This window comes from Alternaria hordeiaustralica (assembly GCF_023758085.1).
Source record: "Alternaria hordeiaustralica strain BMP 2776 chromosome Unknown scaffold_9, whole genome shotgun sequence".
In the NCBI taxonomy this organism is placed as follows: domain Eukaryota; kingdom Fungi; phylum Ascomycota; class Dothideomycetes; order Pleosporales; family Pleosporaceae; genus Alternaria; species Alternaria hordeiaustralica.
In genome coordinates this window covers 921561-935118 of record NW_026056781.1, presented here as the reverse complement: position 1 = coordinate 935118, position 13558 = coordinate 921561, and the positions used below count along the sequence as shown (strand labels likewise).

The window sequence follows — 13558 nt, the reverse complement described above, 5'->3', positions numbered from 1 at the left end:
GATCTGTAGTGCGTGTGGAAGATAAATATCGCGGGTGTTTGCGGTTTTGAGGAGAGAACGCACTGGGTGGATCATGGGGTCTCCGCGATGTGACTAGTGACCAGGAGCACGGACCTGAGCAATGAAATGTTGCCTTACTGCTCAGACCTAACTGCGGGCTGTATAAGATCTTCATGCTGATTTGATCGAGCTTTTGGCGGCGGCGAAAGAGAGACTACGAAACCTGGCACCTAGCACAATGGACACCTGGCATCCCTTCCGAAGATGCCAGGAAGGCGAATCATGCGCGCTTGGACTGCCTTGATTGCTACATATCAGGAGAGTTACTCACTCGGTCAAGTTACGACAACACATACTCTCAGATGACATACGATATGCCTGCTACACTTACACGACGACACCATGAGTAAGTCCTTCTCCAGACCTCTCTTTCCGCGTGTTAGCATCTCTCATTTTGCGTTCCTCCTGACATCTCTAGCCGAGGTGACCGTCGCTTGCAAGGGCGTTTGCCTCTCAACATCTAGCGTGACCGACGCTCTCACCTTCCGTCTTCTCAATGTGACGGCGGATTGACTGTTCTAGCGGCAAACGGTGGGGGTTCTTTTTTCTATATAACCTACCCTCCTCATACGCTTGCTTCTTCTTTTCCTTCTACAACAACGGAAGCATATTCATTTTCAGCATCACCTTTTCGAACACCGCTTCTATTATTTTACAATCGACAAAATACAACAAGATGTCCAACAACACCTCCTCAAGCAACGAGCTCGTGTACCGTTTAGAGAGTGAACGTCCAACCGGTTATCAGGTCAACGACTTCGAGGCCTACGCTGACGCCAGCATGGTTACACATTGGCGCACATACAAGCGCAAAACTCCAAACCACGTTCACGGCCGGGATGTCGTTACTGTGGTGGGCGTCAGCAACGCTATCGTAAGTTCCTTTCATGCTCAGTTTCATCATTGTCAATACCACTTCACTTCTTCTTCACCTTCACCTTCACCCAAGTGTCTACCTACTAATTACTAACAACCATCAGGATCTGATCGAGAATAACGTCAACGCCATGGACCAAATTGTCTGGGGCATAACCCATCCTGACGACTGCCATCCCGGCGTCGAGTCCATCATCAGCAATGCAGCCTTGGTCGACCTCCTCTTAGTCCGCCATTACAAGAAGTGGGGCGGTCTTGTTCTTCCGCCTCTCCAAGCAGCCCGGGGGTTACAAGACGCCTATGAGGTGGTCGCCCAGCAAGAAAAACAGCGAGGAATGACTTGGGCATCTGGTCGTTCGCTGATGAAGTACCCCAACTGGTAAGATATGGGATGGACTTTTGCTGGAGCGAGATGAGACTGACAAGAAGAGGCGTTATACTCGCGGAATGGCACCGCCGCCAGGGTTTCAGGGGCCTATTGCACCGCCTGCTTTTGCACCGGGTCCTCGTGGTGAATCCAGTAGGGGACGAGGTGGGAACCGTGGCCGTGGTGGGTTCAGAGGCGGTTACTAGGGGTCAGCTCTACACGCTTGAGACGGAGCACATTGCAAACACGAAAATGCATGAGTTGATGAGCAGGTCGACTTGGAGATGATATCATTAGAAAAGTAAACGTCGTCAAAACCTTGCTATTATGAGTCCTTAGTGTACCTACTCAATCATTATGAGTCCTTTCTCTCCCCAGACCTCTTCGTGTACGTGAAGTTCACTAAACTGCCATGCTCTTAACATCAGCAGTAAGCTTCAAAAAGTGATTTCCAGCAGCATCTTCCTTGATCATCTCCGCAGCTCCCTCCCCAATACCATACGCAACCATCTGTGTATGCCCATTGTTAACCTTTGGAATGGAAGACACGTCCGCCACGCGCAGATTCCTGACACCGCGTACACGAAGTCGCGAGTCGAGAACAGCGTTGGGGTTATCCGCTTTACCCATCGCGCAGGTGCCGGATGCGTGGTAACCTACATTCACCACATTAGTATCTTTTCGCATTTGTAGATAAACATGGAAGCGACTTACAGGTAGTAGCATGTTCTCTGACATGCGGCTCCCACTCGTCTCTGGTCTCAAAGCCATGATGCGCTAGGGCATCAGGCCAACTCCCCTTGATCAAACTCCTTGTCCCCTTCCCCTTCGTAACGATTTCGTTCGCAAATCGGCATGCCTCGGTCATCACCAGCATATCCAGTGGATCTTCTAGATACGCATGATCGACAATGGGGTTTTCGAAGGGGTCGGCCGACTTCAGCGTTACGCTACCCCTACTATGCTGGTTGAAGAGTAGTGCACACATGGCAAAGGCTTGCTTGTGGTCAATAGGAAAGTCGGCGTATTGTTTGGGTCCGCCGTAGAGTTCAGTGTTCCAGAATTCGATGTTAGGTTGCGAGGGTGTGAGGCCCATAGGATCGCGGCCGGGTTCGCGAGGGGCGTCTGTCCATAAGGGTGAGTCTTGGAGGCGCTCGTCTAGGCGCGCGTAACCGAATATGCCGAAGGGGAAGGTAGATAAGATGCCTGTTTTCTTCTCTTTGTATAACGCGTAGGTCGAGGTCATGGCGTCGTCGTGATATGCGAGGTGATCGTTCGTGAGGTTGGGCTCGGAGACTTCGTAGAAGATGAAGCAGAGAATGTGGTCCATGAGATTTCCGCCTACACCTGGCAGATCAACGCGACACTCGATACCATGCTTTTCTAGTTGCTCCTTTGGACCAAGACCAGAGCGCATCAGGATCGGTGGGCTGCAGTAAGCGCCCGCTGCGACAATAACTTCTTTCCTCGCGTGGTAATCGATCTTCTTGCCATTCTTCGATATCGTAGCGACACCCGTTGCTGCAAGGTCTCCGGCATCCTGACTGAAGAGAAGCTTGTCAACGGTGACTTCAGTCTTGATCGTGATATTCTCGCGTCGATAGCCTTTGGTGATGAAGTCGGCGGCGGTACTCCGTATGCCTTGATGCACTGTTCGCGGTACATCGCCACAGCCATGCGGGGTCTCTCCGGTCGAGAACATATCCGCGTGGTAAGGAAGACCCTGGTCGACAAGACTTTCCCTAACACGTTCAGATATGGGTGCCAGGTCGTGGGGCTCGATGTGCAGGGGTCCCGACGAGCCATGAACAGACATATCCGCTTTGTGCCAGTCCTTCTCGTGGAATGTCTCGGACTGTATCAGGGTCAGCTTGTATGATCCCACATCTTCGCACTTCCAGAACCGACCTTCTTCATGTATTCAAACATCTTATCGCCAGTCCACTCATCCAGTTCCCAGTCATCGTAATCCTGCTTGGTGCCCCGTATACAAAGCGTGCCGTTCACGCCACTCGATCCACCAAGGAAGCGTCCTCTGCTGACCTTGACCTGGCGGTTGTCTACCTTGGGCATGGGCTCGGTAACGATGTTCCAGTCTGTTTCCTTATCGAAATTTTGGCTCCATCTATGGCGATTTACTTAGCATAACCCAATAGCAGTATACGTTAATATGGCTGACTTACCCTCCCGCCATGTGTACATTCTCGAGGTCTGCATTGTCGGGTCCGGCTTCTAGGACGAGGATTTTGGCGTTAAGATCTTCGGCGAGACGGCCTGCTATTACACAACCGGATGTGCCGCCACTGATGGGTATCTGTTAGTAAGAGTGTTTGAGGAATGCTGTAGTGGAGATGATAGGAAGTCAACTTACCCGCAAATGATGTAGTCGTACACTTCTGTAGGGTCCACCGAGTCGACGCGTTCAAGAGACATGGCCGGTTTGTGAATAGATGATAGAGGAGACTTGCCTCCCGATGCGCAGTACGAGGTCAGAGTCCATATAACGTGGTCTGATTAGTCTAGAGCTATGTGCCACGGAATGAGACCGCGGTGCACGGTAGCGCTACTGGGTACGGTTCTACAAGACTAAATATGCTGGAGCTGAGTGGCTACTTTGCTCTAGTCAGGCTACTTTGACATGTCATTCCAGTGACGCTGAACCAATAACAGGGAAAGTCATGAAGAATGCGGAAGACTCGCTTCAGTCTGCTTACACGCACATGCATCTTCCTCATCCACGTAGGTCTCCATTTGCCAGGGAAGCGGAATGAGTCCGAACTTGTCGATCACGCAGCATTTAAGGTTCGGGCCTAGTCCATCTTCTTGGCTGTCTAGGAAGAAGCAAGACCAAAGGGCGCAGAAAGCTGGGGTAGCGCGAGACGCGGATGAATGAGGCGGGAATGGTCGCGGTATAGCGCTCTTTACGTTGGTGCCCGGTCGTGGAGATGTGCACGCTGGCGCGTGGAGTTGCATTGCGGGGTAAACCCATGTCTCCGAAGGGTCTACCTAGGTATGCACACTAGCCTACTCAGCTCAGGTACGTTGGTACAAAGAACGCAGCTCTTGGAAGCCCTGCTGTATAGTTATATGCACTACATACCCATCTATATGCTTCGTTTCGTAACTTCCGTCACCGAAGACGTCCTCTCACGCGTCGTATGCACAATAGTCTTCGCCCGCATTGAGTTCTTAGTCGAGCCCAACTCTTGCTTCTTGCTCTTAACAATCGCTGGATGTCTTGTGTCCGCGGCTACGCGCTCATAAACACTTGTCACAATCCCAACTACTAGACAAAGCAGTAAAATCAGGTCAACGATGTGCACACCCCACCACCAATGCTGAACCCCGACTCCACACGTGCTAAACTCGAAGACCCACTCGCCCTTCTCGCCCTTACTTTCATCGAACCACGCTGATAGGAAACCTGCGTAGCCTGAGTACTCTCCCATCATGCTGCGGAGGGTGATCTCGCGAATGTGAGGGACATCATTGATGGAAGTGCATTCGTTGGCTGGGGTGATGTCGTATGGACGAGTTGGGAAGCGACGAGCCTTCCATTTCGGCGGTGCGGGAGGTTCAGGCTCAGGCTCTGAAGTAGGCTCTGGTGCCGATTCGGTTGCTGTCTCGTCCGAGGCTACATCGGATTCGGCAATGGTATCGTTAGCGACTACCAAGTTGATGTCGACGCCATCGATATCCATCGAAGTAGCTATCATGGTCGCATTCGTAGTGCTCGCTGGCCAGTATGCCTCCTCTCTCTTCACATGGGCCACTTGACACGCATCGTCCACACCGGGTTGACGAATGTAATGTACGACGTCACAGCCAGCGTGATCATGCCCGTTGAGTATTATACCCCTCCTACCTTGCCCCTTGCCCTCCGCATCTTTGTTCGCACTCATGCCGAACAACCCCTCAAGAACAATCTTACTAGCATGGTCTGAAAGCATATTTTGCTCCTTCACCCCTTGACCTTCCTCAAAAAAGTCGAAGTATGGGCTGTCAACACAGACACCTTCCTCCTTCTCGAGCGGAATATGGGTGAGGAGTATGGTAGCGTGTGTCTTGTCATCGACTGGAAGGGAGCTGGTTATGATATGGTTCATGTAGGAGTAGGTCTCGGTCTGAAGGTCGGAGGACCAGGCGGGTGTATCGATATTCATCGAGTTCAGGATGATGAGGCGGAGTGTCGGAGGCCTGGGCAGGTCTTGTGTAGCAGGCTCGGTGGTCTTGTTCAAGCGCAGTGTGTCCGGGAGTGTAAACCAAATATCCCAGTTGGAACTTCCAAAGGCCTTTTCGAATCGCTCGATGCGCGACTCATCGATGTCGCCAGCATAACCGACGTCGTGGTTTCCAACTATGTTGATGACACGCTTCTCCCAGTCTTGATCGGCACCCAGCACTTCCGTTGTGCCACCCCACAGTGCCTTCCTCTCTGGTTTCTGCTCCTCGTCTATCGTCTCTTCTCCTGAAATTTCTTGTTCCGATGTAGGTTCTGTTGGCGGCTGTTCTTTCTTCTCAGTCTCAAGAGCACCAAAGATGGCATCCGGCACCTTCTCCAATCCCCTCATGACAACGTTCCAATAGCGCCCTGCTCGCTTCCTGAATTCGCCATCTGTGACCCACTGACTGCCCAGCAAGTCACCAAGCACACTGATGTGTGTGGGTTCAGTCCACCATCGTAGGCTTCTTACGATGTGCGACAGATACCAGTCGTTCCCCCACAAATCTACAGCCTTCCTTTTCCCCTCCAGCCACCTGCCAGCATCTTTGACGACACCTCTTGCTGCTTCTTCTACAATGTCTCGTCTGTGGGTGGAGTTGGCTGCATCGCGCAGATTCGGTACGAGCTTCTCGATCGATGGGAAGACGAGCGCATTCGGATCGGGGAGTGAAGAGTCACCCTCGAGCTGGGGATCACCGAGGGAGAGTAGACGGAAGGGTGCGTTGGCTTGCGCCTGCGTGGATGGGGGCTTTGGGAATGCGCAGCCGTGAAAAATGGGGTACAAATACAGCCATGTCGTGCCAATCAAGGCTATCGGACACAGCAGCAGGGCGACGCGGAAAAGAAATCTCGAGAGCTGCATCTATGCATGTTCGGGTCCGGAAAGGGGACGGTGCTGTTGTTTTCACATGCCACATGTTGCGCGCGCGTCGACAGCGTCTTGGCCGCGGAGGTCATACAGGGGTGACATCAGCCAATCAAAGAGGCGCATTTGCGGAGAATCATCACTGTCCTTACGGTCTTCATCATCACTGTTTTCAGATATAAGAGCGTCTATTACGCTCTTCTCGACTGTCGTAGTATCATACGCCGCATTTTGTATCTTCAAGTCAAACAAAAAAAAAAGTATTGCACACTGTTATGGCATCTAGCCCAGCAGATCTCCCAGAGCGCCGCCAGGCTTGGACCCTGACTGCGATGGCTGTGCGGCAGGGGCAGGTGTGCTAGATGCAGAAGCAGGGGCACCCCAGAGTCCTTGTGACGTCTTTTGCTTTGCCAAATCCCCCATGGTGACCTTTTGTGTTGGCGTGGAAGACTTCTTTGGCGCAGCTCCTGCAAGTAGAGAAGCGAAAGCGTCACCGCCAGCTTTCTTAGGGGCAGCTCCTCCGCCAATGCGACCACTTGGTGACATGACAGAAGGTGTAGATGCTCCTGATTGGGGCGCGGGCTGAGGAACGGAAGTGAAGTAGTTCGGGCCGGCCGCTTGGTAACCTGTGGGTTGTGGTGGCTGCGAGAAGCTCGACGTCATGGAAGGAGGCGCGCTCATCTTATTCGCAGCGGGTGGTGGCGAGACGGTCGCAAACAAGTTGCTGAGATTGTTGTTCTGCGCAGCAGATTGAGCCTGCGGTGCGGCGAATTGGGTTGACGAAGTGATGTGAGAGGTCGAGGCAGGAGACGCAACGTTGAAAGCTGAAACAGCTGGCTTGGATGCAGGTGCTGCCGGTGCCGCAGACTGGAAGTCGTCGAAATCGTCGTCGTCGCCAAAGTCGTCACTTGCAGCAGTGACAGGCTGCTTCCCTGCCGAAGTCGACATGGGCGCGGGCTCATCGTCAAATGCAAGTAAGTCGACGACTGGCTCAGGTGCTTTCGGCTTAGGTTCCTCCTTCTTGACTTCTTTCTTTGTGTGACTCGCTGTAGGCTCTCTCCGCCGTGCTGGTGCTGAGCTGGCATCACCCTCGTCGTATTCGTCGTATTCGTCGAACTTGTCGCGCCTCTGTTGCGTATCTGCGAAGCCAGACTGGTTGCCTCCGAAGCCACCACCGTCGCCGTATACCTCCCCTCTGTAGCCGCCATAGTCGGCTTGTTCGCTACCAAAGCCTCCGTAGCGGCTGCCACCTCCACTGCTTCCCGAGAAGCCGCCCATGCCGATGCCCGCTCCGCCCTCGACACCGCCAAATTTGTTTCGGTTCGCTCGCGCTTTCTTGCGCTCAGTCCGGATGCGATCGACATCGCTGAGGAGTTCGGCGAGCTCCTTAGCACGGTTGCGTACGTTGATGCCCTGATCCTTGCCGTTGGAGTCGATGAAGTGGAATTGCCGTAGCATCTTGAGGAGCGAGACATGAGAGCGCGCGTCGTCGATTACTCGTTCGGAACCGTTCTTGATCAGGTATTCGAGAAGTTGCAGGGCCTGGGTCTGTTAGCGACGGTGGTGGCACAGAGCGCTCAACGTACCTTGTAGATCTGTCTCCATTCCTCGGAGGCCTTCTCGGTGAAGCGCTTGTAAATCATGGGCATGATCTCATTCAGTAGTTGGCTGCTCTGTTAGCCGTGGTCCACCAGCTCCTCAGGCATCGCCTACTAGTTGAAGGTTCCGTTGGCGATCTCCTGTAGCATAGTCGAGGATGCACCTTGCCATCTGTCAGCGGAAGCCCTCGTCGCGCACGAGGTTTCGCTCACCCCATGGCTCATTGTTTGTCGCCTCGCGGACCTTGGCCTCCATCTCCGTGTAGTTCATGACGGCTGCGCAGCGCGTTAGCATTGGCCAGCTGGCTTCATGCGTCCCCTCAGCCTACCATTTTGGGCCTTGCGAAATCCGGCCTTGAGATCGTAGAGCGTGAGGTTGCTCACTTGGTCTTTCAAGCTGTTTAGATCCATGATTGCAGAATTCTGGCGCGTAAATCTGGCGGTTTGGTGATGTGGGTGTACTGTAGTTGGGCTGGCAGCTATCGACCACGGTCTCGGTAGCGGACCCCCGAGGGCGCTTTGCACAAGTTTCGGGAAGTCGGAATGGGCGCCTGCGTTTGGGATATTTGTATGACAGAAGATAGCAATCAGGAAGGATGCAGAAGTCTTCAATTACAGGAATGCGTTTACCTTGTCAGCAAGTCAACCTGTGAAGTGCACACACCGTAGACAATCCGACAGCAGCCCGAATTTCACGTGACATGCGCTTGGACCTTGCCGGCCTCAAGAACTATAACAACACTACTTCGGCAATGGTACGACTCGGCATGCGAATATAGCGTGACTCAATGGGCATCCGTGTTCCTCGCTGTGTAAGAAGAAGCGGATATCAATTCCAGAGCGGGCCGGTCCCACGCAGAGGTCCACGATTGACGTGAGCGATGAAGCGCCGAATCGGGGAACGCGCTAGACTTGTGCACAAGCTTGAGGTATCCAAAGTTTTCCGTCTGGTCATCCATCCGACACTACACCTGCTGCCTCTCGTCGGTAGTCCATCAATTGTATTATATCTCTTCCGTTTTGCATATCGTGTTGCATAGCGGCCCGATTCCTCTTAGCATACTTCTGTAAGTTGCCACCGTTGGATTTGTACACCTCGATCCTTGGGTTATTGTAGCGATGCCGCAGTTCTGTGTAGCTCTAAATTGAGTTTACAGCCAACAAAGTGGCACCGGATTTCAGCTCCAAAGCTGCAGCATCTCCCAGCAGAAAATTACCTGCTATCTCACGATTCACTGCCAAGCTCCATGACCTAACTGCCTATCAGGTTAGACTCACACCCCGCGCTGCATCATGCCCCACCTTCCGAGAGCTTCTGCTCTTTCAGCTTTCCGTGCAGGTCCCCAACTGCGCGCTCCTGTCAACAAACGCTTCTTCACTCCTTCGGCATACAACATGGCCATCAAGGCTTACTTTGATTGCTCTTGGACCGGCCCCACCGTCGAGGTCGACAACGCTGGCAACGTCACTAGCCAAGGTGATGTCAAAGGTAGCTCCTGCCAGCTTTGTAATAGCATGTTACTTGCAATTGCTAACTTTGTATACCTGCAGCGCAAACTGGCCGTGTCAACTTCGAGCTCTTCGACGATGTCGTCCCCAAGACGGTTGAGAACTTCCGCGCTCTCTGCACTGGCGAGAAGGGCTTTGGCTACAAGGGCTCAAAGTTCCACCGCGTGATTCCCGACTTCATGCTCCAGGGTGGTGACTTCACCCGCGGCAACGTGAGTTTTGGCCCCAACACATCACAGGGACAGTCGGCTAACAGGCAGTAGGGTACAGGTGGTAAGAGCATCTACGGTCCCCAGTTCGCCGACGAGAACTTCAAGTTGAAGCACGACCGCCCCTTCCTCCTCTCCATGGCCAACGCCGGCCCCAACACGTAGGTTTTACATATCCACGGATGAGCGGAGTCATGGCTAACGCGTCACAGCAACGGCTCCCAGTTCTTCGTCACCACCGTCGTTACCTCATGGCTCAACGGCAAGCACGTCGTCTTCGGTGGCGTTCCCGACGGCGACGTCGAATCCTACAAGGTTGTCCGAGCGATCGAGGCCTGCGGCTCCAGCAACGGCTCCATCAAGTACAAGGATGGCCCGCCCACCATTACTGATGCCGGAGCCCAGTAGATACTCTGTGATGAGAGTGGAATATAACTATGGTCGACTATCTGAGAAGGATTTTCTGGTGCAATAGACAGCTTGCGATTCAGTAGTAATGGTCAGCAAGGCTCCATAAATCTTCGAGAGGCGATCCATCAGCGAAATTACCCATTTCGATGCACATGTGATAATTCCGATACATTTGTCAGACCCTGTCTTTCACAGCGCAGGCGCGCTGCTACCTGCGACTTTTTTTGTCGCGAGGAGGGGCAACAATTTACCCCGCATTCGTCATATCTCCGGTCATTCCGCACTACAGGAGCTCGCGCGGAAGAACATTCTTCGAGGGATGTCCCTATGCTACTTCACGGGTATACAAGTATCTGTTCAAGTATGTTTATCACCGAGATGTTCGAGACTCCACCAAGCGCTGCACGAGCTTGATAGCTTCATACCCACTCCCCAGCTCATGCTACGCCTGTGTCCACAATTGCCGGCAAAGCTCCACTCCAATCGCGTGAACGGTTAGATCTAGCGGCCGTGGTCCGCAATTTTCACCGTATAGGGCGTGATGTCGCAATACTCGTCATGTCATCGTGATAAGCGTGTTCTCCATTTACTCAGAGTCATTCGTCCACTCTGATTGAAAGAGTTGTGTCATTTACCTTCAGATTGACGTTCGTACAGCAACCGAAACGATCGCAATACTGCAGATATCGCTAGCTGCCTGCCAAAGATCTCAGAGTCATCCATTCACAGTCATCATGTCGGCATACCACCCCTCAACACACGGTGTCCATGGCGACGACCGCATCAATGTCCTCACCGATGTCGCCCCACCAATTCACACATCGACTACCTTCCGGTATCCTCACGACCCATCAGAACTCCAACCCGTCCCGAAAGAAGGCGAATTCGTTGACCTACAAACCCCTCTGATCTACTCTCGTCTCGCATCCGCCAGCACCAACCGCCTAGAAACAATCCTAGCGCCTTTACTCTACCCTGATGCAAAACAAGACGAGCTAGATGGTCAGTCCGGGTTAGCAAACCATGTCGTCAGCTACACAAGCGGCCTCAGCGCTTTCCATGCCATGCTCGTCAACATTGTTCCCAAAGTTATTGCCATCAGTGGTGGCTACCATGGCTGCCATGGCGTGATCGAACTGCACAAGAAGATGCACGGCGTTAAGACCGTGGATCTCCACGCCGATGATGCTGCTTGGGACGCCGCCGGCTTAGGTAAAGGCGACCTCGTGCATCTCGAGACACCCTTGAACCCCACAGGAGAAGCTTTCGAAATAGCAAAGTACGCCGCCCGAGCGCACAAGCGGGGCGCGTTCCTCAGCGTCGACGCTACATTCGCGCCACCAGGTCTACAGGATCCGTTGCTGTGGGGCGCAGATGTGGTCATGCATTCTGGTACAAAATACATCGGTGGTCACAGCGATATGCTTTGCGGTATCCTGGCCACTGCGAAAGGACCGGAAGGACTGAAGCAAGCAAAGACGCTACGTGCTGAGCGCATTTTCCTGGGTGCAGTCCTTGGTAGTCTAGAGGGGTGGCTCGGCGTGCGAAGTCTCCGGACCTTTGATTTGCGCGTTCAGCGACAGAGCAGCAACGCGGAAAATCTTGTACGCTGGCTGCAAGACTCACTCAATGGCAAGGGAGAAGACGTAGATGCCGTAAAGAAAGTCGTGCACAAGGTTGCTCACGCGAGTTTGCAAGAGAAGGATATGTCGTGGTTGAAGAAGCAGATGCCGAATGGTTTCGGTCCCGTCTTCAGCATCTACATGAAGAGCAGCCAACAGGCGCGGTCTCTTCCCTCCAATCTGCGTCTCTACCACCATGCGACCAGTTTGGGAGGTGTGGAGAGTTTGATCGAGTGGCGCAGGATGAGCGATGCGGATGTGGACGAGAGACTGCTGAGGGTTAGTGTGGGCGTGGAGAATTGGGAAGATTTGAAGAATGACTTCCTGGGAGCTTTCAAGGCCTTGGCTGAGGGAGGAGCGAGTAAGGAGAGTGCGAATGGGGACGGAGATGTGCAGGTGGGACAGGATGGGGCGCAGATGCCGGAAGCAGGAGCTGGTGCGGTGTGATGAAGGCCGCTTCATCGTGGCATGTTGTAGGAGTAGTTTCAGTGTTATAGATCATTTCAAACACGGACTTGAAGAAAGGACAGTGACTATCATGCCTTCGTGCCATGCGCCTGAGAGGGCCAGCTTGGGACAGCACCTGGATTGGGGTCTAGTCTGGGGACAAGTGGGGAAGCAGAAGCAGGAGAAGACGCGTAGGTGCTTCTAGTCAGTGCTTGATTTTGTTTGGGGATAAGCTCTATAATTTTGGTGGCCAAGACCCAAAGGTCATCACCTGACGCTTGCGTGGGAAATTAGCTTCGGCGTTTAGTAAACGAATTGGCAGACGCGTACACAACAGAATGCGGTCACCTGGAGATCTCAAGCACTCGTCAAGACACGTCTCCGCAGTGAAATTACCAAGTGCAAGCTGGTATCGTATCATCAGCTAGGAAAGACGCGAAGCCAGACTGGAACATAGTCGGCGTGGGTGATTGTGGGTCCCCGACGCTTTCCGCAGCCAGAACGGCCCTCTTCGCGGGCGCCATGCTAACATCAAGCCATAACAAAAATTTGCTTCTTCTCCATAATATCCGATACCGGTGCGCGTGGTACCGATGCAGAGTCTGAGTGGAGATGATGTGGTCAGAAGAATTGAATACTGGGGGCTGGTCCTGGACTTTGAGCGATGCCGCCATGGCTACGCTCGGCTCTCAGCGTGGGCGGCAAACCCAACACAGATCGCGAACGGAGCTGTGCTGGCAAGATGACGCTAATGTGAGGAGCGGCTGGTTGTGCATTTCGCCGACTGTGGGGTAACAGGCATTGCGAAGGTCACGATGGCAGCTTGGAGGTCAAAGCCATGGCAAAAGCAAGGGATCGCAGACTGGAAATTGATGATGCTACGTCACCGGCTTACACGGGAAGCAGGCACGATGAGTTTCTCACAAACTCTACAACGGTCATTACATCACATCCAGCAACAAACTTCAACACCATCGCGTCGCCATGAATGCCAGACATGTCGTTTACTCCACAGGAACGCGTTGCGGCATTGTCCAATCATCGGTCCGTCTAGCGCGGGCGATAAGCCGGCGTCTGCGTCAGTCTGGCACCATCTGGAGCAACAATGAAGCTGCACTAGTGCGACATGACCGCATCCGACGCAAGCCGAGCATCGCGTGCGATATCGTGGAGCACCAAGAGTACCAACCATGGTATATATGGCCTTCACCACAATGAAAAGCAAGTCACAAGACCTCCAGAATTGCTCGCCCTCTCAAGTTTGCATACACCGAAAATCTATAACCCGTGCCGATTCACCAACTCGAAGTGCAAACTACACCACCTTTCACACAACCAGTTGAGCGCTAGACTACACCCACATTCCAAC

At 53.2% G+C, this 13558-nt stretch overlaps 6 protein-coding genes across 6 annotated transcripts; 3 read left to right on the top strand and 3 right to left on the bottom strand.

Moving 5' to 3' along the window:
* Positions 1 to 736: 736 nt before the first annotated feature.
* On the top strand, positions 737 to 1319 carry J4E84_005552 (uncharacterized protein; the record flags this gene model as incomplete). Its single annotated transcript, XM_049388148.1, has 2 exons — positions 737 to 934; positions 1041 to 1319. The coding sequence occupies 2 exons, from the start codon at positions 737 to 739 to the stop codon at positions 1317 to 1319; spliced, it is 477 nt and encodes a 158-aa protein (XP_049244388.1).
* A 386-nt stretch (positions 1320 to 1705) lies between these two features.
* Positions 1706 to 3736, bottom strand: J4E84_005551 (uncharacterized protein; the record flags this gene model as incomplete). Its single annotated transcript, XM_049388147.1, has 5 exons — positions 1706 to 1959; positions 2018 to 3158; positions 3212 to 3428; positions 3487 to 3606; positions 3675 to 3736. 5 exons carry the CDS (start codon positions 3734 to 3736, stop codon positions 1706 to 1708), a joined length of 1794 nt encoding a protein of 597 aa, XP_049244387.1.
* Positions 3737 to 4407: 671 nt separating this feature from the next.
* J4E84_005550 (uncharacterized protein) lies at positions 4408 to 6390 on the bottom strand (the record flags this gene model as incomplete). The annotated part of the gene is made up of 1 exon (XM_049388146.1): positions 4408 to 6390. The coding sequence occupies one exon, from the start codon at positions 6388 to 6390 to the stop codon at positions 4408 to 4410; it is 1983 nt and encodes a 660-aa protein (XP_049244386.1).
* A 285-nt stretch (positions 6391 to 6675) lies between these two features.
* On the bottom strand, positions 6676 to 8402 carry J4E84_005549 (uncharacterized protein; the record flags this gene model as incomplete). The annotated part of the gene is made up of 5 exons (XM_049388145.1): positions 6676 to 7935; positions 7980 to 8061; positions 8107 to 8155; positions 8205 to 8267; positions 8321 to 8402. The coding sequence occupies 5 exons, from the start codon at positions 8400 to 8402 to the stop codon at positions 6676 to 6678; spliced, it is 1536 nt and encodes a 511-aa protein (XP_049244385.1).
* Positions 8403 to 9284: 882 nt separating this feature from the next.
* CSR1 (phosphatidylinositol transfer protein csr1) lies at positions 9285 to 10117 on the top strand (the record flags this gene model as incomplete). The annotated part of the gene is made up of 4 exons (XM_049388144.1): positions 9285 to 9480; positions 9543 to 9712; positions 9764 to 9870; positions 9922 to 10117. 4 exons carry the CDS (start codon positions 9285 to 9287, stop codon positions 10115 to 10117), a joined length of 669 nt encoding a protein of 222 aa, XP_049244384.1.
* A 737-nt stretch (positions 10118 to 10854) lies between these two features.
* J4E84_005547 (uncharacterized protein) lies at positions 10855 to 12189 on the top strand (the record flags this gene model as incomplete). The annotated part of the gene is made up of 1 exon (XM_049388143.1): positions 10855 to 12189. One exon carries the CDS (start codon positions 10855 to 10857, stop codon positions 12187 to 12189), a length of 1335 nt encoding a protein of 444 aa, XP_049244383.1.
* Between the last annotated feature and the right edge of the window lie 1369 nt (positions 12190 to 13558).